Source organism: Dermacentor silvarum, chromosome 10, assembly GCF_013339745.2.
Source record: "Dermacentor silvarum isolate Dsil-2018 chromosome 10, BIME_Dsil_1.4, whole genome shotgun sequence".
Taxonomy (NCBI): domain Eukaryota; kingdom Metazoa; phylum Arthropoda; class Arachnida; order Ixodida; family Ixodidae; genus Dermacentor; species Dermacentor silvarum.
The window spans coordinates 113,047,075-113,072,224 of NC_051163.1; the positions used below are offsets into that span (position 1 = coordinate 113,047,075).

Here is a 25,150-nt window from a genome sequence, read left to right on the forward strand (position 1 = left end):
CCGCTTCTTGCTTTCGCGTGGGAGATTGAGTGGCAAGTTCCCCTTACGCTCGGTTGCAAGATACGCCTTTGGTGCCGGAGCACAGCGTCGCCCGCCTCCCTCCCTCCCATACTCCCACGGTCGCGTTTGCTTTCCGCCTTCCCCGCGCGCTTTCGCTCGCGCATACGGCGCGCGGCGACGATTTTATCGCCCTTGGACTTTCTGCGGATCCTCACGGCGACGGCGACGCCGACGGCAGAAATCCGGTGGAAGTGTCCATATAATTGCTATCGCAATAAAAGAGACGCGGCTTGATGTTTAGCGGGTGCGTTCAGCCCATTCACACTCGACAGAGTCTGAACAGCCAACTTTTTTGTCCGGTTCTCTTCTGTTGATTTAACGCAGACGATAAGGAAATGCGAGTGGATACCGTTGCTCGCGACTCACTTTGAGGGGAGACATTTTCTTCTGTCGAGGTGTACCGGGCTAGGTTTGTCGCAGCGTCAGAAAAAAAAAAAACTTTCCTGAATAGGTAGTTCGCACGCCGAACGTCGTGCCAGCTAAATCATCGCGTTTTAATCGAATACATTCGTGCGTACCTCTGTTTCTGACTTCTTGAGTATTGCTCACTCATGCATTCCTCAAAATTTTATACTTCTTTTGTGCCAATAGGACATTTGCAGTTAATGCAAAGGCGATAAAGGTACGGTAATGTGCGGACCAGGGCGTTTTAAAACTGCAACTGGCTAACATTTATGTTGTCATCATCATCATCATCAGCCTATATTTATGTCCACTGCAGGACGAAGGCCTCTCCCTGCGATATCCAATTACCCCTGTCTTGCGCTAGCTGATTCCAACTTGCGCCTGACTTGGCCTCCCGTTTATAGACATTATTTGAATTTTTGTTTTGTTTTTGTTTTGTTTTGTTTTGTTCTGTCTGTGTCTCCGTCATTTCTTTATTTTCTCTTTTTCTTTTCTCATATTTTCATTTCCTCTTTTCCCTCCTCCTATAGGAGTAGGCAGGCGTTGTGCCCCTCTCGGTGGCAGTTGTCAGCTTGCTCCCTCCTTAATCCCTTTGTGTCCTTGTGTGTATATGTGCACAAATCAAATAATAATAATGCGAATTTCCTAACTTCATCACTCCACCTAGCTTTCTGCCGTCCTCGACTGCGCTTCCCTTCTCTTGGTATCCATTCTGTAGCTCTAATGGTCCACCGGTTATCCATCCTACGCATCACATGGCGTGCCCAGCTCCACTTTTCCCGCTTAATGTCAACTAGAATATCGGCTATCCCCGTTTGTTCTCTGATCCAAACCGCTCTCTTCCTGTCTCTTAATGTTAGGCCTAACATTTTGCGTTCTATCGCTCTTTGTACGGTCCTTAACTTGTTCTCGAGCTTCTTTGTTAACCTCCAAGTTTCTGCCCCAGATGTTAGCACCGGTAGAATGCAATGATTGTACACTTTTCTTTTAAACGACATCATAATAACACTCAAATAGTAGCGTTGTTTGTAATGATTTCTGCAATAAATGAATTAATAAATTGTGCACGTGCTACCCACCATTTATTTAGTTATTCATCGCAAAAGTGGGTGCGCAAGCACAAATTAAAAAGAAAAAAAACCTCAGAAAACACTTCGCCGTTCAGGCGTTTATGAGAATTTATTCTTTAGGTAAGCATAAACACCGCACCTAAGCAGCACTGGGATCGGTCAAGACTTTGTAAAGATTAGCTCCGGACAGCGCGTCGGGAGCTCCTCTTGCCCTAGAACCATTCAGATGTGCATTCCTTCAGCGAGAAAGTTACTGTGCTCGCTGCAGGGTGACACATTTCCTCTTGCAATACGCAGTGCTAATGAACTTCGGTGAACTGTAGGTGTTCCAAAAAAGCCTGTGGCGGTAAACAAGAGTTGAATGCTGGCCGCAGCACACATTGAAGCAGAAGACACGCAGAGAAAAAGTCACGTGAACTGAGCGCATCTCGATCTCAGCGCCACCATTTTTTGGGCGACAGCCAGGAGCCACCTGGCTGTCGCGAGCCTGTGGAGTTTCCCAACAATGAATGTATGCCGCCCTGCTGTGGTGCATACACTGGTCTGAGTGATGTGCATACCACTGTGTGGTATGTGTGGTTTGCACACCGCTCTTCAACACGAACGCTAATATGTGCACGAACAACGCTCTATAGTCAGAAGCGGAAGCCTGAACCGTTCTCTAGCTTCGGCCACAAGCCATGCTCCAGCAGAGCTGATTGAGCAATGGGTGACGGTGCGTTTGCGTCATCGTTCTTGCAGACAGACCTTCATACACTAACCAGTCGAGCGATGCTGTACCGACTCAAATTTTTGTATCTCAGCATGCATAATAAGGTTAAAGTGGATCCTGACACCTACCTTTTATATAACACGTCTAGAGAAACCCGTCATAAGCATCACCTTACACTGCTAGAATATTTCTGCGCTAACAATACATTTAGTTATTCGTTCTTCCCGCGAGCTGTTCGTGATTGGAGTGCTTTAGCACCGACAGTGGTCGCACAGCCTACCGTTGACAAGTTTGTTGAACTTGCTGGCCAAACTATGCTGTCAGAAACGAGTGATTCTATCATTATTGTTTTTATCATTCTCTTACTTACCAGATAAATTGGAAATCTGGGATGTGATATTGTGGATGATGTTATCAATTTTGTATCTCATGTGCTTATGTTATTTTTTCTCTTGCAGTACACAGTATGTAACTGAAATAAGTTGATTATGTGTTGTCATTTTGCCCTACTCAATGCTATTAACATAGGTTCAATACCTTTCACATATTCTACATATGTGAATTTCACACTGTATACATATGTGAATGCCTGTTTCACAATGCATACAGACCTTTCTAACCCACTCCTGTAAAAGTCCCTGGTGGAATTGACAGTATCACGAAATAAAATAAAATAAAAACACACTGCGCTTCACTTCATGTCTTCTAAACCTCCACGCGTGGCCGACGCTGGCGCCGCCCATACCACGGAGAACACAAGCAGGTTTTGGGACGACACGACGGCGGCTCAAACGAGCTCCTAGTGTTGTGTGATTGCTTTCGTAAAAAACGAAAAAAAAGATTGTGATTGAAGCACGATTAGCATAACGTAACTTGCTGCATATGATTAAAAATTTCAGCACCCATGCACCCCGTACAGATGGTAAACCAGCGAAGCTGATACTGTGCGGCCGCGGTGTGAGCCGCGATTTCTTTCTATCTTTATTTTTCATGTATTTCTTTCTTTCTGTTTTTCTTTCTTTCTTTTCCCCTCGCTCATACCCGCATATGCCTGGCTCAAACCCGCATATCTAATGTGGGTATGCGCCGCACGTGATTTTATTATCGTTAATCGTGACTGTAAGTGACGAGAATGTTAGGTTATGATATCATGTTAGTCATACATTCATACCTTTCCTTGCCAATTTTGGTATGTACCAAGTCAACGGGACTCGAGTTTTCGATAGGTTTATTTCCAACGGAGGGTTTCTGTGGTCGGACCATGAGTGTTTCAGCCTGGGCATATACAGCGTCACTGTGAAAAAAACGGTCTTCAGTGCCCAGAGAACCACTGAAAGCAGCCAGCATCGTTATCTCGCTGCATAATATCTAGAGGAAAAGCAGTTCAGATGGACCAGTCACTATTACTTACGTATCGTTAGTAATATTGTGACCACACCAACGCTTTTGCCTTTAAAAATAGGAATATGAGGCAGCTCTGAAATATTGCCCTATCAAGAGCTTAGAATAACACTTAAGCACGCTGCTTAGATGTTAAAATTGGAAAATAGCTTTTCAAATCAGCGTCTTCTTTTGGGATCGCCACTACTGAGTACTGTTTGTGTGTTAATAGACCATGACAACGTGGGGATATTGACACAGCCAGCCCGCTCAATAACTTGCTTGGAAAAGAAGATTGAGCAGCAACACATTGCTTCAACTGCACTTAGTTTGCTATTAGTAAACTCGCGAAATCTCGTAGTTAGCACCAAGGCCCATATGATTGTGTTATCGTTCGCATTTACGAGGGATGACACAGGTGAGACACCAAAATGCTCAGATTTAGGCGCACAGCTAGTAAAAAAATTCAGGAAGCCATATTCACGCAGCTTACACCACTGTATTTGTACGTAAAATTTCGCACTTTATTTCTGGTTGTGAGTGGTCAATACCCTTGCTTTGCTTTTTAAATTTTATTTATTTTGAAGTATTGCTCTTTTTATTATTGTGGCGTGAAACGGTGCGACGAAAGTAAGACTTGAAGGACGCACTAGGCTATAGGACTAGCTGTGTAACGCATAATATGAGCAAGAGGTATTTGCGGCGTGCTGAAACAACGTGAGAAGCCATGTCCATATGACCGTTATCTCTACTATATTTACGGACATTGTCAAAGGGCCGTTTGACGTGTGACAGGGAATTCCGGTGCGGCTCATTCACCGCGACGCGTATGCCTCCACTTTCCCGCGCGTGTTTTCTTCAATTCTTTGATGTTTCGTCAGAAATGTTCAACAACTCAGTGAAAGGCACTCGATGTTGCGGGCTTGCATGCACTGCAAGATGCTTCATCTCGAGGTGAATTTTGAATGCCCCAGCAAGGACCATGTAGAAATGCAAAACAGCTCCGCCTGTTAAAGCCATCAGGAAGAGTACATAAAAATAACGATTGCTGGACATGAAACTTCTAACCTGTGTGGTGCGCAAACATGGTGGGGGAGTGCACATTGAATTATGCTAAAATAAGCGCGAATCTTTTAATCTGACGGATTATAGCATTTAATTAGGCAGTTTCCAAATGCATCCCTTCAAAAAAGTCCCAACACGTGCGCCGGATCTGCATTACCTTTTTACTGTGAGAACGAAAGCTCAACTTGTGGTTCAGAAGCAAAAACTGAAATTCTGGCTTTAAAAAATGGTTGTAATAGTGTGTTTTTCTGAAAAATACTTAATATATTTCCTACTCGAGTAAATATGGCATATTCTTTACAAATATTTTGAGATCATTACATTCGTTGCTTGCGCTTTAAAGGAATCTTGCCTACTTTACTGTGGTAAAATTCAGGGCGATGTATAACATATCAAATTTGTCCGCTGTCGAAGTCCTAAGGCATGCACTTAACACTATTTCAATATACTGTTTTATAAAAAATTTACTAATTTTCAAGTGAAGTTCCTATCTTTCTTCCTAGTTTATTTTTATGTGTACAAAATGTGTTTCTAAGACCACCCGGGCCTTCAGCGATACTGCTAGTTCTGGGCCTGCGCAGTTAATACAAAACACCATTCCAATTCAGATTGAAAAGCATTGCGAGAGAAGTCTTCAGATGTCAGTAATTAAAAAAAAAACTATCATTTTGCAAGCAACACAAAAGAAAGAACTACAAAATTGCAAAAGCAGATGACAGATAATGAGATTACCTCATTTCAGAAAAGTATTGACCATTTTCGTTTAGGAAAAATTTCCTTCCCGCTTCAATGGGAAACTTCTAATTTCAAACTCCCTTTAGCGAAATCTGAACAACCATATTTCCGTGTTAAGATGTTTTCAGATAAACACTCCCGAGGGCAAGCCTTATACTCTTACTAGTATATGTGCATGTAAAACTAAATCAAAGAGACAGTACACACGCTGCACCGCCAGCGCAGACTTCGCTTTAACTTTAGGGTGGCAAAATATTAAATGAATTTTCCAGTTCTTTACAGTAAATCCAATATAAGCACAAAGTCACTTACTAGTCTTCGCTTGTCATATGTGCGTGTGTTTTTGCTTCGTGTATTCAGTACAGTTCAACACAATGACGGGCTTGTCGAGTGCCGCAGTAAAGCTGTAACGGCCGTTAAGTTTTGCGACGCTCCGCACCCCCAACTTTTGTGTTTTTGCAAGAAAAGCTTCTGATATATGCCCAGAAAAACGTAGAGGAGCGAAGCAGGGAGAGAGGGTGGCCAAGCACCGGGTGATATACTTTGGTGTGTCGCAGTTTTCGGAACTCTTTAAAAGCGGCGAATTGAGGCATTTAAAAAAGTTCATTACGCTGTTGTCAGGAACGTCTGCGCCTGAGCAAAACGTGCGAATTCTCCGAAATGCTCATGGAATGTCGTTCGAACTTTGTATCCAACGCTGCTCGCGAGCACCGTTACAGCTTAGCTCACCAGGATTGCACGCAGTACTGACAGGTGTCGCCAAGTGACTATACCGTGTTAAAGCCCCCTTTCATAATCAGTCATCGAACGCGAATATCCAGCTCGCAAGCGACAGCACAACATATGCAATGCACATTGGGTTACATGAGTGTGTAATAACAACAGGACAGCGTAACAATATCGTGAAAGCAAACAACGCAACAAGAGAGCGTTTCTGTGCGGCCACGTAGACTGAAGCCAACGCTGAAAAGGCGCGTTTACAAAGGCCGAACAATGGAGCACGCAATATTTTGGCGGCGCAGCTGGCAGGAAAAAGCAGTTACCGCGGAAAATGGACACCGGTTTAGAATGAGTGCTCTGCGGACTATCTGCAGCTGAAATTAACAACAGGCCGCTGAGCGAAAAAGTGGTGCTAGGTACTCGGCCGGCCGTAATATCGAGGAAGCTAGATGTCAAGGCTCTTTTGGAATTCTTGCTGCTGCAAGCTTCAAGTTCAAGGCTGTGAATCACCCTTCAGAGAAAAACATGTGTGTAGTCTAATGCCTACTTTCAAGCAGCATCATCACTCCTCACAACAAGTTTTCTTTTTTCCCCCTTAGCGTATGAAAAGAGTAGAAAGCTTAAGGTTTGTTACGTCACGCCGACTTCCATGCGCGTTGTCTAATAAATTTTCCTATCTCACTTCAAGTAAATTGAGCTCCTGTTGTGAGCAAAGTTGGAGTTTATTTCTCTAGAGAAGAACGAAAATTTCGACTAGTCGCGGAACGAAGCTTGTTCAGCCTTTGAATTGCTGATCGCAGTACACATTTCGCAAAAATCACTAAATCAGGCGATGACCAAGGAACGTACACATACGAATGCTGCCTCACAACTACAAGGTTATTGGTGAAACAAAAATGCATGTACATTTTGCATGTACAGAATTTTTTAAAATCGTACACATAAGACAGCACAATTTTAATCCATGAACTGCATTACTCCAAGAGTCGTACATTACTTGCAAGAAAAATAAAAATATGTAACTGACCAATTAACAAGATTTCACTGATTAGGTTTTGATTAGCTCTTCCAGTGCCCTAATTGCTATTTGCGACTAGTAGCCGGTGAGCTTGCAAGATATACTGACCTGAAACGAATTCTGAAGATGGCATCGCTTTTGAGATCTACGCCGTGAAACTGGCGGTGAAAATGCACTGTTGTCCCACTTACTCTAAGAAAAAATTGAGAAACGTAACGGCGTTTTATGTACTGAAGCACAAATTCACGGGAACGCCACTGTATTTCGTGGAACACTTTGGGAATGAAAATTAGGAGGGGTCCCTTATGCTACAACTAAGATGACTTGAAGGCGAAAGCCCGAGTGCCGCTAACTCAATAACACGACGACCACTTTTTTGCTGAGTCATCTTCACTCCGAACCCATATTTTGCTAAGTCATCCGTGTTTGACAGACTCGGACCCTGACTCAGCCCTTATTTTTGCTGAGTCATCTATACTCTCAACCCATATTATGCAGTCATTTTTGCAAGTCATCCTTCATTCACCAGACTCGGACCATGACTCAGCACTTTTTCGCTCGGTCATAAACACTCTAAGATCACAATTTACAGTCATATTTGCGATGACTTGCCAAATTTTTTTCGCAAGTCATCCTTTCTATGATTCACCAAACTGGAACAGTGATATAGGGTTTCCACTTGGGCTTGTTGGTTTTCCCTTAAGAACGTGTAGAATTGCGCTCAAACATGGACAAAAGAGGGAACACGTATTACACACATGGAGCGCAAACTATCAACAGTTTATAGCGAGAAGAACGTGACCACATTTATACCTTGCCACAGGCAGTACAGCGCATGGCACCAAGGGCGGAACCACACCGACAAAAAATGTATATAAGATACCTTTATCATCTAAGCGTTTTTATGACAGACAAACTGGTCGTTGCGTCAACGACCGGCTCCACGAGCATGCAAACAATGTGAAAACGAGACGGGAGGGTGGCTGGCGCTTCATTGTGATGAATGCGGCTGCAGACCAAGAATCAAAGAGTGCATGATCATTCAAAAGTCGAACAATGAGATGATGCGCCACATTATTGAGGCGCACTGCATCACAGCTTTAAAAGATAAGTGTAGCGGTATTAGCGTGGCCTCTATCACCTTGTCAGCTAAGGAAATAGCGTATTTGAATAGCACGCCACGCGCGTGTTGACATTTTTTTGTCGGTGTGGTTCCGCCCTTGGTGTCATGCGCTGTACTGCCTGTGGCAAGGTATAAATATGGTCACGTTCTTTTCACAATAAAATGTTGATAGTTTGCGCTCCATATGTGTAATACTTGTTCCCTCTTTTGTCCATGTTGTTTGTGCGATTTTACACGATCTTAATGGAACAGTGACTCTCACTTGGGCCCTCAAATCTCACATATTTTTTTGCAGTCAGTCCCCCACTCCATAACCCCTTGATTCACTCTTAATGCACACTTTATTCACTCTTGTTTCACCCTATCACTGCTTGATTCACCTTTATTCACTCTACCATCTCGGTTTTCCTTCCATGACACATGGTTTGCTCTATTACTCCTAATTTCCCATTTTCATCACTCTTGATTCACCCTATCAGAACTTGATTCACCTTCATTCACTCTTAATTCACTCTCATTTACTCTTCATTATCTTAGCTCACTCTATCTCATTATTACGATTCGTTTGGCTCCTATCGCCCAACTAAACCCCTTTGATTAATCATCAATTCACTCTTAATTCACCTCATTCAGCTCTCTGTATACCCATTTTTATCATTATCATTACCATCATAACCACACTTACACACATTATTACCATTAATTCTCGTTTCTTGGCCACTTCTCTGGTATATAGCCATATAAAGCTGCGCTTTAAAAACAAATGCAACAAAACACACTTCCAGCAAATTTGATTAGATAGAAGTACTAACAGCTGCGCGAGTTGGTAAAATTATATTAAGAGTGCCACTACACGGGCACTAAGAAAAAAAAATCAGATGACACAATCGCGTGTGTCTTCTGTTCTTTCATTAGGCCCCGTGTTGTTGCGCAGTTAGTATAAATTTGATTAGATAGCTTATCTGGACAATTCGTGGCCGCGGGTGATTGGATTTTGCTGAAATTGCTGAATTTCGCATATATTGAAGCAAACCGCGAATGACTCTCTGTGCATATTTCTGAAGACTCTACCACCTGTGGCAGTCTGGCATAAATTAGGGGGCATGCAAATGGTCTTTAACTAATGTGTGACTGTATTTGGAAAACTCAAAACTGCAAATTTACGAATCTGGGGGTCGAATTGACATAGCTCTTTGTTTATAAGTTGTCTTCACCGTTAGTCGGCAGCCTACGTTAAATATATGTCTAGCTTCAGGATTGGCTCGCATCTGCTTATATGAGCAGTTTTCCCAAGAACGTTTTTGTGAATTACGGTCCTGCAGTTGTCGCAAGCTACCAACAATTTACATAGTTTGTTAGCGGGCTTTGATATATTAAGAAAAAATGAGCATATTCCATGCACATATGTTGTAATCTATGTGAAGCAAAATTATCGTGAAGTGGTTAATTAAATGCTATGTAAATTCAAATGGTGTTGCGTACAGTTCTCCTGGTTTTTATTTTATGCAGCGTGTTGTCTCATGCAATGCGCATGCTCCGCAAAGGACCCTCATCCAATATTTATTTTTATACACAACACGGTTCACTAGCTATGTCGTAATGAAACCACCGGTTCAGGTGAGTGCATAGTGTACGAAGTCAGCGATGTTTGATCCTTGTCAGGCGAAGAATACTGTGGAAAGGAGCATGCAGAGGGGACTACACTCGTGTATAATACACCCATTATGTCAGAGTACACATACGTGTGTACAATTAAAAATTCTATATAGCGCTATGTAACAATGGCACATATCTATTCTGGGGTATTAGCCAGAAACGGGCCCGTACGCAGTGGCACATACGCCGTGGCCCAAGTATGGCGGCAGGAAAAAGAATAAAATTTTCAATGAAGCTGTTCAATATCACCTGCTATTCCATTAAGAGGAATGTGTACATTAAACTTACCTATGAGGCGACATTATATGTATAGGTTTATGTCGTTATTCATTGTTTGACTGTTCACAACAGAGCTGCATACACCGTCACTAATTTGGAGGTAAAGGTGCAGTGCTTATATAGGCCGGAGGACACATAACCTTTCTATGTGCATATATCAACACGTAGGTATACGCACAAACGTAGCCTGTGAGTCCACTGTTCTAGCGTAGTGTAGCTATGCCATTGCGCCACTGAGCTCGAGGTCGCGGTAACGGCCAGCGTGAAAGACGAGGACAAAAGAAAGGACCACGCAGGACGCGAGCGTACCCACGTGTCACACAGGACGTACCCTGTTGTAGCCTGTGTGACACAGGACGAGCGTGTCTTGTGACCAGCGTTCGTCTTGTGCGCTTCTTTCTTTGTCGTCCTTGTCTTTAGGGGTGCCCCGAGTATAAACGAGCTCGCCCAATTTTCCGTTCTTTCCAGGTCGTGGGTTCAATTCCAGCCATCACGGCCGCTTTCGACGGGGGCGAAATGCAAAAACGCTAGACTGAGGCGCACTCTTGAGGAACCTCGGTTGGTCAAAATTATACAGGAGTACTCGCACTAAGGCGTGCCCTATAATAATATCGTGGTTTTGGCACGTAATGCCATAGAACTTAATTTATTAAATATCCTGCAAAATACTCACAGACTCAAAATCGCAGTGGCCTCGGCAATGATAGCATCTCTGTAAAATTGTTCGTCTTATTTTGTTCCTTTTTTCCCGTTCATAGATACAAACCTAAGAAATATACGTTTGATATGTTCAAATCAAAAACTCATACCCGCAGAGATTTTAAGCGCGAGGCTCTTATCAGCCCTTGACGTTTAATTACTGCTGAAGCTCAAAATGCTGTCCGCCGGCTTCATTTTGGTGGTTAGTCGCATTTAGCGCAAAGTGCTTCAGCCGCGAAGTCTGCGGGTTCACAGTCGGTGTACATCTAAACAAGTTTTCTTTTTTTTTTTCCTGCCTCGAAAGAGCAGCATCTCCGCGGGTGGGAAGCGGCATAAAATAGGTGAGACCACACTCTCTTAGTCGTCCCTCTCAACGATGCCGCGGGGCCGCTTAAGTGCCCTTCGTTTCGGCGGGACGAGGGTTTATTGGACTTTATCGCCGCGCCGCAGTGACGCTCAGGCTGGCAGTGGACGGAACTAGGTCGTAGGCAGCCGCGGAAAAGGCGTCATAATTTTCGCTGCGAATCTCTCGCCCCCCCCCCCCCCCTCCCCCCTTCTCCGCATCGCAGGCGCGCGTGTAGAGCGAGTTTTACTCGCCAGCGGCTTGGGGAAGCGAACCTGCAGCCGTGGCGGAGCAGCGCATGTGGTGGCGTCTAGTGCTCTCTTGAGGGGCGTTTACAAGATTTTAATTTGGAGGCCGGAACACTACAATCAGCGGGAGCGCATGTGGCGCTCGAAGCTCTGTACGCAACTTAATTCTCCGGGTTTGCCTGGATGTGCTCGCGTGCTGGCTGTTTGACAAATTCTTGTATGGTACATTCGGTACTGGTGCCTGGGTGCCTACTCTCTCTCTCTCTCTCTTTACTCCCGTCTTCCTTCCCCAATGCTCAGTAGCTGGTCAGAACTTTGATTTAGCCCTAGGTCTCGGTTTTTCTATTATAATAAATGTCTCTATCTTTCTGATCAAACTTTGATGGTCTACTTGCGGTCTGTGTTAGTGTGCGTAATGTTTTGTGATATTTATTACCGGCTTGTTATATTTCTATATTTTTATATTTTGGACGCGGTGACTTTTTTTAATCCAGTGATTTTGATGCAACTTGCTCCTAATTGAAGTGCATGTCTGTTTGCCTAATCTGCTTGGATCGTCATACAACATTAGCGCGTCGAACAAAACACAGTCCGGAAATAAAGGTGCCTTCTGTCTATGTTTTGTTGTTGTTGTCGTTGAATATATGACAATATAATCAAATGTGGCCATGTGCGAAAGCAAAAAGAAAACAAGTCGATACTTCTGTGGGACAATTCATTAGGGGCTTTTATTATATCGCTCGTTTCGGCAAGGAACAGACAACCACATATTGATTGCTCCGGGTCATATGCACTAGAAGACGGGTTCACAAGTACGCATGAACCTTAATATTACTTAAGTATTTAATATATCAATTTATTTATTTATTTATTTATTTATTTATTTATTTATTTATTTATTTATTTATTTATTTATTTATCATATACCCTCAAGAACCAGAGGGTGTTACACAGGGAGTGGTTTACACGATCATTTCAATAGTAAAGAACGGAAAAGTGAATTGCATTTAATTAGAAAACAGCTCCGCGATGACACTCTTGAATGACTTGCTATATTCTGTAGCAGCAACAAAGGGGGCGAAGGCGATTCCAATATCTTTGATGCTATTTGGCGAGAATGGATACAAGAAGCGACAAAAAGGAAGGACCCCATTGTTGGGGTGGCCCACGCGCGATGACAAATACGATGGCTATGAATTGAATTGACGCCGCAAGGTTTATGTTAAGCCACTCACATCCCGAAAGTGCAGAATAGGGGACGCGACGCATTAAGCACACAACATCATCTCGGAGCTCTCTCTCCACGGTAATCGGCTGTGCATGAAGGGCTCGAATGCATGGATTCACCCGCGGCACCCCCTGATTCGTATCCATGAATGTCGGCTCGTTGTCACTGTCACCAAAGGTGGGCGCGATGATTTCTAACGCCCTTTTGTCAGGTCTAAATGCCAACGACAAAGGACCCACAATGGCAAGCACTCTTTACGTGGTCTCTGACATGCGCGGAGATGGTGGAAATAATTCCCAAATTGAAGAACAGCCCGGTCGTCAAGAGCTCATAGAAGCCAGCGTAGCGACAGCGTAGGATTCGACAAAAATGTTCCTTTGACGGTGTGCTTGTAAATCGCCGGTGCGCGTGTCACCGCTGGTATTCCAATGAAGCGGGCCTGTAGACAAATTACGCAGAGCCATGACGACATAAATTAGAGGCACCCACAGAGCGACCAATCGCTAATAGCGTGGGAATAGGAGAGAGAGTGAGCCACGATGCGAAAGCATGCTAAATGCTTGCCTGGAGTCTAACAACTCTGTTAACGAGATTAGGCACAACCCAGTATGCGGTTTACATGCAGTTGTTACCGGAATTGTTAAGGGAATGTTGAAACGACAAGCAGTTGCCACCTGCCTTTTTTATTGTTTACTGAAGTGCATGTAAAGACTGCCTAGAACACATTCCTTTCAGTCTAAACTGTAATCACTAAACTTGTAGATCAGTAACACTCCGTACGATGCAACGCTAGTCTGGGCCGTAACCACTTGGTGGTCGAACAGTGAGACTAGGTCGTATGTAGGGGCAGTTTTCCTAGGCTTTAACTAAGGAAAAAGTTGAAGAGTAAGGCGCTGTTTGCTTGTGTGTTTTTCAGCAGTGTTCTTCCGCAAACTCTACATTTGACTGAGTAAACATTTTCGCTGCAATATATCTCCATGTTTCGTGACCTCCAACCACCCTCCTGCTTTATCAACACCTAATTATCACCTTGAAAAGATTTGATCAACTTCAAGGAGAAAGAACAAGCTCTGACTGTTTAGTTGAGCAACAAAATCTTTTTTTAAGGGCGAGAATTTATTTTTTGCCAGGTCTTGAATTTAGGTGTTGAAATTATTTATTTGCCAGGTCTTTATGGCCAATAAAGCAATTCATTAAAGTGGCAATCGAAGCTAGTCAGTTCTCTGCGAGAATAAATTGAGCCAATCAGTGTTGGAGAAATTGCAAAACGTCAATTACCGGGCTTTGGGGAGGACTCTAAATGCTACACTATAATCTAGCGTTGGGCGAATTCGTGTTTGGTATAGCAGTAGTTTAGGACGTGTAGGGGTGTGGTTAAAGTTTCTACGTGCGAGGTCAGCATTGTTGGTAATGTACTTTATGTATTGATATCGCGGTAGGTTACTGGTTATTTGCACTCCGAGATATTGATATGTTGAAACGCGCTCTAATTTAGCTTCGTTGATAAAATTTTCGAAAGAATCGGAAGGAGAGGATAGGCGAGAAATATTCATAATTTTCAGTCACTTGTTGCACGAGCGACACAGACTATTCAGATCAGATTGAGCAACAAAACAAAAGTTACACTGACGTTCACTTCGTGAACGTGCGTATGGACGCCGCGAACATGCACAATGGAAGCATGCGCAGTGGAACATCCGTGGAAGCACAAGCGGCATGGGCCCGAATGCGGTCACGGTCGCTACGTGGATCTCGAAGGAGTGACGCCTGGTGTGCCACAGCGCAAAAAGAAAGCGCATATTGCTGACTTCCACGCTCGTGGTAGCGTCTAGTGTAGTGTCTCATGGTAGCTTGAGCTTGACAAAGATAGTCTTCTGTTGGTCTTTAATTGTTTGTATGACGCCATGGCTTATGTCTTGTGTGGTTCTACACATCACCCGGACAGCTAGTGCCGCGCGTGCACAATCGCTTTTTGTTGCCCTGTCGGCCATGGTTTATAAATGTGAATCTTCCGTGACATAAAATGCACTTGTGAGTCAGCGCCAGTGCCGTTTTCTTCTCTGTGTCCTTGTCTACCCAGCGCTGTTATTTTCCTAAACATGAATTGCCCATTAGACTTATTTTGTTAAACAACGGAGGGCTAGAAGCACCTGTGATCGAATCAAGGAGGTTGAAAAAAAAAACCTCCTTGGGTCGAATTAACACCGCTTTTCTTGACGTAAGTGCTTTTTACAATTGGTCGGTCGCCTTATCGAATACGTCCAAAACTACGACTGCCTGGGTCTGCCTTCAGGATCAGTTGTTGTGTAAGAAGTATTTTTGTTCCTACGAGTCTCGCTCGCAAGCTTAATCTCTACTCAATGAAAGTTAGCTTTGCTTTTCTCCCCACTGTTTTCCAGTCAACGTTTCTTTATATCTTTATCAGTTTCTGTGGCAATTCCAGAGTATAACTAGAAGCTAAACAAGCTGGGAAACGCTGCCAATCACGAGTAACAAACTATGTGGGTTTCCCTTCTAAACTTTTATGCACCATTCTTGTTTTTACTTGTGTTCGTTGGTTCAGTAAAAGCTGCTTTTATCTACGCACTTCTCATTGTAGGGCGTCGTGCAAATTAGAGGGCCTGACGGTATTATGCACGAGCGTACGTTTCTGGCGCTTGAAAACGCTGCCAGCTACTGCTCTGAAAGTGCGCACTTAGAAAACAGGGAACTATAATCTCTTTAGCAGAATGGAAAATGGTAAGGATGCTATAAATCCTACTCAGGCAATTACGAGTACACCAATATAGGCAGTTAAATAGGTATGTATGAACCCGAGAGAAGCAAAACTCCAGTTATCTCTTGGACGAAAGTAATTACACCGCGCCGCCAAGCGTAAAGAGCGTGGAACTCTTTAGGTGTGATCATCGTCATTTAGTGTACTCTGCAATTGCGAAAGTCGCACGCACTCAGCATATAAGACAACGTTAGGCATTTTCGTACTCGTAATTACTTCCCGATTACCTACGACTCATGACTCTTCTGCGGCTTTTTTATTGTTGTTAAGTACCGTCGAGTCGCTGTCGACTTCTGGTGAGTGCATGGATATATAAACACCCGTGAGATCTGTTCACCACAAGTTCTTTAGGACCATTGATACGCTTCCCAGTGGACTAAAGAATCCCATATAATCGCTTTCTACACTGGCGACTCCTTTTTCTTTTACCTTCCGCTCTAGCTATAAATAATATACGTTCCATTGAACCGGCAGAAAGCTTGACGTGTGCAAAATAAAAAAATCTTTAGTTTCAGGAGCATTGCTTCACTGTGAATTTCGGGTTTAATCTCACTTATGCTCGAACGAATGGCTCGTTTGGCTTTCCATAGAATTCTCAAGACTCCATACAAGCACCAGAGCAAAAAAGTCATAGGCCTTCGCGGCACACGCAGCACTGTCACATCGTAAGCCGGAGGAGCGGTTCCATAGGAGCTCCATTTTAAGCAACACGCATTAGAGGGTCTTCACGGCGAAGTCTCTTTGCGTCGTTTTCAAAAGAACGAAATCAGCTGTCCTCCGGGTGTCGACGGCGAGCGGCGCCTTGTGTTGCTCTCTGCACAGCGGTCTGCTGAGCCCGACGTTGTCTGGTTGTAACCGCGCGCGTAGCTCTACGATTCGCTTCTTCAGCAGCGGTGCGTACCTTGGGAGGAGGCGCCATAACTGTACCGAAAAGTAAACACACGTACAGAGACTACGCGGCACACATGTCACATACGACGCAGCAGCTGCTGCTGCTGCTGATGATGATTTATTGACATCCCCCTTGGAATGGGGAAGTCATAAATAGTCACATAGCCTGCGTGATTTATTAATGTATGCTATACATGGTTTTTTTATTCTAACATTTTTGTATACATATGCGTAATCTTCTTTCCCTTCCTCAAAGCTTCTCTATGTGTCTTGTGCCGTTACCTATGCAACTGCTACATGGCGTCCCACGTGGTACAATAATATGCAAGCGCAATGCAAAGTGTGCACGTATCGGTGCTACGCGGCACGCATGTCACATCACGTGACTCCACGCGGGCTATAGGACACCTGTAAAGGATAAGTTTTTGTGGCAGCTAGCAAACGCTGGCGTGGCGCAGTGGTAGGGTAGCTGACTCCCACGCCCTCTGCCCGCGTTCGGTCCCGGTGGGATCTGTTTTTTTTTTTTCTTATTACCAGCGGCTGTGGCGGCGGCGGACACCATCGCCAATCGAAACGGCTATTGGAATGAACCCATTTCAATGAACCCAATGCCCATTTTCATATTTCCGCAAGGTGCTCGATTCGCATCCATGCATGACCACCATATAAATGTTCCACAAAATCTATTACGTTGTTAATTTGAATCGACTGTTCCACTCCTGTTGTCATAACTTTAGTCTTATTTGTATTTTGAAAAAAACGACAGCTTTTTGGCTTTCTTCTTTGACCGAAAGAGCGAGGCGTTTCAATAATCTATCAAAGTGTGATGTTGGGTTAGTTTGTGCATAGCTGTGGATGTTTGTGGCGCAAAGGTTAAGAAAAGATGAAAAAAATGTACAAAAAGTCGTCCTCATCTAAAGTTTAGTAAATGTGTATACTATGTCCAACCTAAACATTGTTCTTGTATTATTATATTCTGATAGACATCAAATGAAAAATAAATATATGTTAGGATGGGAGAAAAAGATAAAGATTTGCAAAAGCATATCCGCATTAAAATGAGGTAATATCATTAAAACATCTGTCTCGTAATTGTTCACTTTATGCTTGTGATGAAGGTTCTCTTGTGTTAATGTTTCCTGACGGTTCTTTGAGGCGGAGCCTCCCAGAACCCAATCGAGGACAAAGCCGTTTGTTGAAAAACACACAAACCTTTAATAAAACTAGAACGAAAAGAAAACCATAAACCAAACACACAAAGATAACATGAAAACATGTAGCTAGAACGCTAATTATATGAGGCAAGTTCGGGCAGGCTACGGGTGTGAGTATGCACTACAGTCTCGACGCGAAGCAGCGGAGACGAGACGATGAGAGAAGCGGTGTTGGTCTCACCAAAAGATCGCTGTATCGGACCGTCGTACAGGCTGCCAGAGCGTGGCAGCTCTGGTTCGGTGGGAGAAGACAGGCGGCTTGGTAGCACGGGCAGACGGCGGTGGCGTTCTGGCCGGGCAGCTGGTCGTGTTACTCGGGCTCGTAGCCCGACAGCTGACGTTCTGCCCACGGGCGCAGACGCTCACCGGCCTCGGGCAGCAGCAGTTGACTATCGGGTAGAGTGGCGATGCCCAGGAAGGCAGGCGGCTTGGCAGTATGGGTTGACGGCGGCGGCGTTCTGGCCGCGCAGCTGGTCGTGGAGCTCGGGCCTGTAGTCCGACAGCTCTTGTTCTGCCCACGGGCGCAGACGCTCGCCGGCCTCGGGCAGCTGTTGACGATCAGGAAGAGTGGCGACTCCCAGGAACGGGTTGGCAGGAGGCCCCGGCTGGGTGAAGTCCTGGTGGCTCGGGTCCGGAACCCGACGGTCGTCTTCAACTCCCGATCCGGTGGCCGACCTTGTCCTGGTGTCGCTTCTGGAACTCTTCCCCCCTACCGCCAGTGCGGCTCCTTTTTCTGCTGCTCTGGTTGATTCGTCGATTTCTCATTGGCTGCTCGAGGCTCCGTGTTCCTTTGCGATTGTATTTGCTTTCTTTTGTTGTTTTCCTTGTGCCGCGTGTTCACGTGCTGGCCGCTCGTTGGCGTCGTCGTTTTCGGCGCGGCGCGGTAGAGCGGCGCGCGCTCTCCTTGTCGTCTGCTTCTTGTTTGAATGCACCGCACCTTGTCGCACACCACAAATATCACCGTCGCGCACCACACATCACAATGCTCAAAATATGAGAGCTTTCTCTGGATATACTATTGAAATATATTTCAATTTTCAGTACAGCTAGCGTGGAGGACGCTATTTCAGTCATGGTAATAGTTCCTGGCTAATGAAGTGGACTCCTCCATAGTACGGAGGGCGCGATCGGCGCCTTTTAACCATATGTTTAGACCCTTATATTACTGCAAAAGCGGATCCCCTATTCACTGCGTCACTTCTTAGAGCCAGTCTTTTAAATATTTGAGGTCTCGCTTCTTTCCACCACTTATAATTTTCGCGAAGTCATCCCGATTAAGTGCAGTCACTTTCCCAACACTTTATCAAGAATAGGTAAAGAATAGGTGACATAAAAGATCGCTGATAAAAAATTGAACCACGAAGTTTACACATCCGTAACTCTGCAGAAAGGCAGATATAACAGTTGTGTAAACTGCGCACGTTAGAGAATATAAAGTGGGGCGAATTTGATGCATGGATTTACAGATCACGTAAAATTATTTTATTGTTCACGAAGGCTTTGCAAGTCTTTCTCACAGATTAGTTATTCATTTCATAGTGGTTTAGAATGTATCAATGTTGCACACCTTAGATGTAATATTAGGTGCACTTTACTGCACTGCGAAATCGTTTTCTTTGTCAACGCGTTGGTAAAATGTATCAAACATCAACAACGTTTTCGTCTTTCTTTTATTAATTTTGCAGTTATCAAGTTCCCTTCGGTCAGCTTCCCACAGTCACTATACTGCCACTTTTCGTTTATTCGCAAAAAAAAAACTCAATCAATATCGGTGCATTCGTGGCGGAGAAAAATAGATCTAGCCCTTGCGATGTATTTAGATAAAACTAGCCTAGCTGAAGCTTCCCCTTAAGTGCTGTTTGCAATTGGCCGGCCGCCTTGGTTAATAATGTGTCCAACATCACCGCTGCTTGACATCGGCTCTTACACGAACAGCAGAAGGACATGTTGCTGGGCTATTTGGTGTTTACTTAATGACATGATATAGCGCAAGTGCACAACCACAAAGAAGACCGACACAGAAGTCGTCACAGGCGCGAACAGTTTTAGCTTCAAAAAATTCAATGGCTGTCCATCATGCGATGATGAGAAGCTTGACCTTCGGACTGCTTTAAGAAAATTATGTGAGAGGCATTTTGCACAGAACATTCATCGACCATGACCGTGCGCATTCGCAATGAACACGTCTACGAGGCGCGGCCGTCTTTCTTGCGATCCGCCAGCTATATATATATATGTCATATCATATCATATCATATCATAAGAAGCCAACAATCCGGCAACATTGATGCCTTCAGGGAGCATATGTGGGTTTATTGACCAGTTGCCATCACCCAAAAAGATCACGTGCTCGTGACGCCTGCGGCAGAAAGGATGTTCCACATCCGCCCCATGGCTTGTGAGTGGTGGCGCTGGCTAACACTCCCAGAGTTAGTTCAACTTGTAAAACATAAATACCCCAGAAAGCGCATGGGAAAACGGTTCCGCGGTAGCTCAATGGTGAGAGCATCGCACGCGTAATGCGAAGACGTGGGTTCGTTCCCCACCTGCGGACAGTTGTTTTTTCATCCATTTTAATTTCCATTAATTTATCATTTCTTTAATTCAATTAGTGTGTGCAAGTAATTTCCCCTATGTTGTTCTTGGTGTCAATGTTTGTTGGCTTCTTATGATATGATTAATAAAAATCGGGCGCCTCGGTTTCCTTTCTTCTCGTTCACACACACACACACACACACACACATATATATATATATATATATATATATATATATATGTGGGTGTGGGTGTGTGCGTGTGTGTGATGTGTGTGTGTGTGTGTTTGTGTGTGTCCACTCAACGACGGGCAGCATAAGGGGATGGTCACTCGCGCTCACTAGCTAATACTTTCATTGGATATGCACTCACTCATGCTCGTGTACACTCACACTTGTCCGCACTCACTTGCGTTCCTACTCACTGTGACGCAGTGCACTGTCATGCACACGCGCACTCAGTTGGCTGCAACGCCCCTTTGATAATGTGTATATAAGAGAGTGTTTCGTTCAATAAAGGCTTCTTTTGATGCACTTCATCTTGTGCAAACCACATGGTGTCAGAAGTGGTCGGAATGCGGCCGATGTACGCAGCCAGTGAAAGAAAAACGTACGGGTAGCAAGCCAACGAGGGCGGCTCGAAGGTCCGAACTAGTACGAGAATGGAGAACGGGGAACAGCAACAGCGCCAGCAGACCAGCGCCCCAGTCACCACGCTACTGCCACCGCCAAGAGTCCTGGACACCACAGGAGACGTATGGCAAAGTTGGAAGACGTGGCGGCAGGAGTTCGAGCTCTTCGCAACGGCAACGTACCTAAACCAGCAACCCAAAGAGGTACAGGCAGCCACTTTTCTCATGATTATCGGAGAGGACGCGCGCAAGACGTATAGCACTTTTGCTTTTGCATCGGATGAAGAGAAGTCGGACGTAGAAGTCCTGAAACTTAAATTTGAGGCATTTTACAAGCCCGCACTAAACCTAGCCTATCACGAGTTTCGTTTTGGAAAGCGCGACCAAAATGAGGGCGAAAGCTTCAACGACTGGTTAACAGACCTACGAGTGCTAGCAAAAAGTTGCGAGTTTGGGGAACTCGAAGAGCGTATGCTCAGAAGCCGTATTATTCTTGGAATAAGAGACAAAAAGCTGCAAGAAAAGCTCGTCTCTGAAAATGCTTCATTCGCAAAGACGGTAGAAATGTGCCGCTCGCGAGAACATGGCAAAGAACAGTGCGAAGAAATACAGGCACGCCCCAAAAGCCATTACGCTGCCGAGATGAACGCGCTATCTGAGGCAAAAGGTCGGCGTTGCACAAAGTGCGCAAAGATACATCAGACTGACCGCGTCTGCCCCGCAAAAGGGCGCACATGCAGAAAATGCGGCGGAAGGAATCACTTCGCCATAGCCTGCAAGAAGATGGCAAAAAACTTTCACTCGAAAGAGCAAAAGGTAGCATCTATTGAAACGCAAGACGGTGAAACGCAAGGCGATTTCTGGTTGGAAACAGTATCGCATGTCCATGGGAAAGACGATCGCTGGACGGCTACCATTCAGATAGAAGGGAAAACCAATTTTTTGCAAGCTGGACACAGGCGCAACCTGCTCAATTATCGCGCGCAGCCAGCTGCAGAAAATAACAAACAAGCAGCCACACGACTGTAACGTAGTTTTAAACACGTTCTTTGGCTTCCAGAAAAAAAGCAACGAAACAAGTTCGTCTCGAAGTTGCAATGAGAGAAAGCAAGATTCAGACAGACTTTTTTGTTGTAGAGGACGAGGTTGCCGTGACGTTGAGCGGCGCAGTTGCTGAAGAGTTGGGCTTACTAAAAAGAGTCTCTTATGTCGAGCAACTAGAGCTTTACGATGCTGCGAAACCTTACAAAGACGTTTTCGAGGGCCTAGGTCAATTGGAGGGTATGGTTTACCACCTGAAGCTCAAGCCTGGTTCCCAGGGAGCAGTGAAACCAGCACGGCGGATTCCAATAGCATTGCAAAGCAAGGTGAAAGCAGAGCTGGATCGCATGGAGACATCGGGAGTGATCGCGCAAGTGACAGAGCCGACGGAGTGGGCCAGCAACATGGTCGTCGTCACTAAAGGAGAGAAGGTACGAATTTGTTTAGACCCTTCTGATCTGAACAAAGCGCTGCTTCGCGAGCACTATCCAATGCCAACATTGGAAGACATAGCACCTTCGATCAGTGGCGCGCAGTACTTTACAACTTTGGACGCAGCCTCCGGTTTCTGGCAAATCAAGCTAGATGAAGAAAGCTCCAAAATCTGCACAATGAGCACTCCCTATGGCCGTTACAGGTTTTTACGCATGCCGTTTGGAATCTCGTCCGCACCGGAAATATTTCAGCGTGCCATGCACCGCGTACTAGAAGGGATCAAAGGCGCAGCGGTTGTCATGGACGATATTCTAGTGTGGGGCAGAACGAGAACCGAGCATGACATCAACCTTGCAAACGTCCTGCGACGATGCCAAGAGTACAACCTAAAATTGAACAGAAAGAAATGCCGGTTTTTACAGGAATCTGTCCGGTACCTTGGGCATGTTCTAACACGTGACGGGCTGAGTTTGGATCCACAGCGGCTAGAAGACATCTTGCAAGTCCAGACGCCAAGCAACCAGAAGGAGCTGCAGACGTTCCTGGGCATGGTAAATTTTGTCTCCCGCTTTATTCCGAATATGTCAAACCTAACAGCGCCACTTCGAGAACTACTAAAGAAGGATGTCGCGTGGGTTTGGGAAGACCCTCAAGAAGCTAGCTTCAAGGCTTTACAGAAAGCGCTTGCCACAGCTCCTGTATTAAGCTACTACCAGAAGGGCAAAGCGATCAGGCTATCGGTAGACGCCAGCCAGAACGGAATCGGCGCAGTAATTATACAGGATGGGCATCCGCTAGCGTACTCGTCACGTTCGATGACCGAAACGCAGCAAAGGTATGCCCAGATTGAAAAAGAGATGCTGGCAATCGTTCACGGCTGTGAAAGATTTCGTGACTGTCTTTTCGGACAGCCAGAAGTTGTAGTCGAATCGGATCATAAGCCACTAGAAATGATATTTAAGAAGCCGTTATGCCAATGCCCTCTACGACTTCAGCGCATGCGCCTCAGCTTACAGAGGTACCCGATAGTCGTCAAGTATACACCTGGAAAGCAGCTGTTTGTCGCTGACGCTTTATCGCGGTTCCCGAGCAAAGCGCTACTGAAAGAACAGTGCCTAAATTACCATGTGAATGCCGTTGCTTGTCTTCAAGTTTCAGACAGTCGGCTGAGCCAAGTTCTTCAAGAGACCGACGAGGACCCAGTGATGGTGCAGCTTCGACAGTATGCTAGCACGCAGTGGCCGGATAGCAAAGCTGATGTCAGTGGCGAACTACGTTGCTACTGGAACTTCCGTGACGAGATACACGCGCAAGACGGTCTCGTGTTCCGGAGCAACCGCCTCATCATTCCTGTCAAGATGCGCAGAGAAGTACTCGCCTGCCTTCATGCCGCACATGGAGGAGCAGACAAGATGAAGGCACGTGCCCGAACTGTGCTCTTTTGGCCTTCTATAAACAGCGATATAGAAGAAGTTGCTCGACGCTGCGAGACCTGCCAGAAACACAAGCCACGAAATCGACGCTTGCCAATGGTGAATCATGAAATTCCAAGACTACCTTGGGAAGTTGTAGGAGCCGACATTTGCTATCACAATGGCATAGAGTACTTGGTGGTTGTTGACTTTTATTCTTTCTTTTTCGAACTAAGGCCCGTGCAGACAACAGCCGACAAGGTGATTGCTGCTTGCGCCGACATATTCGCCACACACGGCTTCCCGCAGCGCATATGCACCGACAATAGGCCGCCATTCAGCAGCCAGAACTTCCGTGATTTTGTCGGTAAGATTGGCTTACACCACGTCCGTTCCAGTCCTTATTACCCTCGATCAAACGGAATGGCTGAACGTGCGGTTCAAGAAGCCAAAAAACTCCTGAAGAGGTATCGGTACGGTACAGTGGATTTTTGTGCTGCATTGCTTGAGTGGAGAAATACGCCTCGCGATTCCTTTTTAGGGTCTCCGATGCAGAGACTTATGGGCCGACAGGCGAGGACGCTGCTACCAGTCACAGAAAGCCACCTGCGACCGCAAACCATACCCCCTCAAGACGTGCAACGGAGGCTCCACGACATCAGGACTAAACAACGCTCCTTCTACAACCGAGGCACAAGGTCTCTACCAGATCTTCCTAATGGCTCCCGCGTCACAGTGTACAGCGTGCCATCAAAAACCTGGTCCCCTGCTACAGTTGTCAAGCCTGCCAACAGCCCGAGAGCCTACATTATCGAGACCGAAGAAGGGCTCCAGTTGCAGCGCACCAGGGAACACCTCCGTCTGGCACCCACTCCTGCGGCAGACTCATTGGCGCCCACACATGAACATCGACTCACAGTGGGAACCACAGAGCCACAACTGCGTAGAAGCGAACGCAACCGCCGACCACCACGAAGATACCCGATGCCAGAACTTCCGTGATTTTGATTTAATAAAAAAAAAAGGGGGAGATGTGACGCAGTGCACTGTCATGCACACGCGCACTCAGTTGGCTGCAACGCCCCTTTGATAATGTGTATATAAGAGAGTGTTTCGTTCAATAAAGGCTTTTTTTGATGCACTTCATCTTGTGCAAACCACACTCACTCCCACTCACGCACACGAACAAATGATACTTATGCTTATATAGTCACTTTCATTCCCATAGAGTGGCACCAACTGACACTTGTACAAGCGTCCACACCCGATGACCGGCACTCACTGACATACGTACATGCGTCCACTCATACTCTCTGACAGTCGCTCACGTTCATATTCACACCAAATTGGAATCGCTGTCACTGATTTTCCTTTCGTACTCATTAATCGGTAATCACTTATGCTCGCACCTACGTCCACGAACACCCTACGACACTCAATAACGCTCTAGCTCACGTTTCCGTATGAGTTAGTG

General features: G+C 45.3%; 2 protein-coding genes and 1 non-coding gene across 3 annotated transcripts in view; all 3 read left to right on the plus strand.

Moving 5' to 3' along the window:
- The window catches only part of LOC119466489 (protein kinase C delta type), a 711,485-nt gene that overhangs the window by 10,971 nt on the left and 675,364 nt on the right, over positions 1 to 25,150 (plus strand). The gene's annotated exons all lie outside the window — the stretch shown is intronic.
- On the plus strand, positions 20,105 to 20,176 carry Trnat-cgu (transfer RNA threonine (anticodon CGU)). The gene has a single exon. It is a non-coding gene; the product is annotated as a tRNA-Thr (tRNA).
- Positions 21,723 to 24,766, plus strand: LOC125941099 (uncharacterized). Its single transcript, XM_049658036.1, has 2 exons — positions 21,723 to 22,466; positions 24,250 to 24,766. The coding sequence occupies exons 1-2, from the start codon at positions 21,886 to 21,888 to the stop codon at positions 24,764 to 24,766; spliced, it is 1,098 nt and encodes a 365-aa protein (XP_049513993.1). The 5' UTR covers positions 21,723 to 21,885.

Coding starts and splice junctions, on each gene's coding strand:
- LOC125941099 (XM_049658036.1), top strand. CDS start 21,886: ATGAGAGAAAGCAAGATTCAGACAGACTTTTTTGTTGTAGAGGACGAG. Junction 22,467..24,249: donor ACTCCCTATGGCCGTTACAG/GTTTTTACGCAT, acceptor ATGGGCCGACAG/GCGAGGACGCTGCTACCAGT.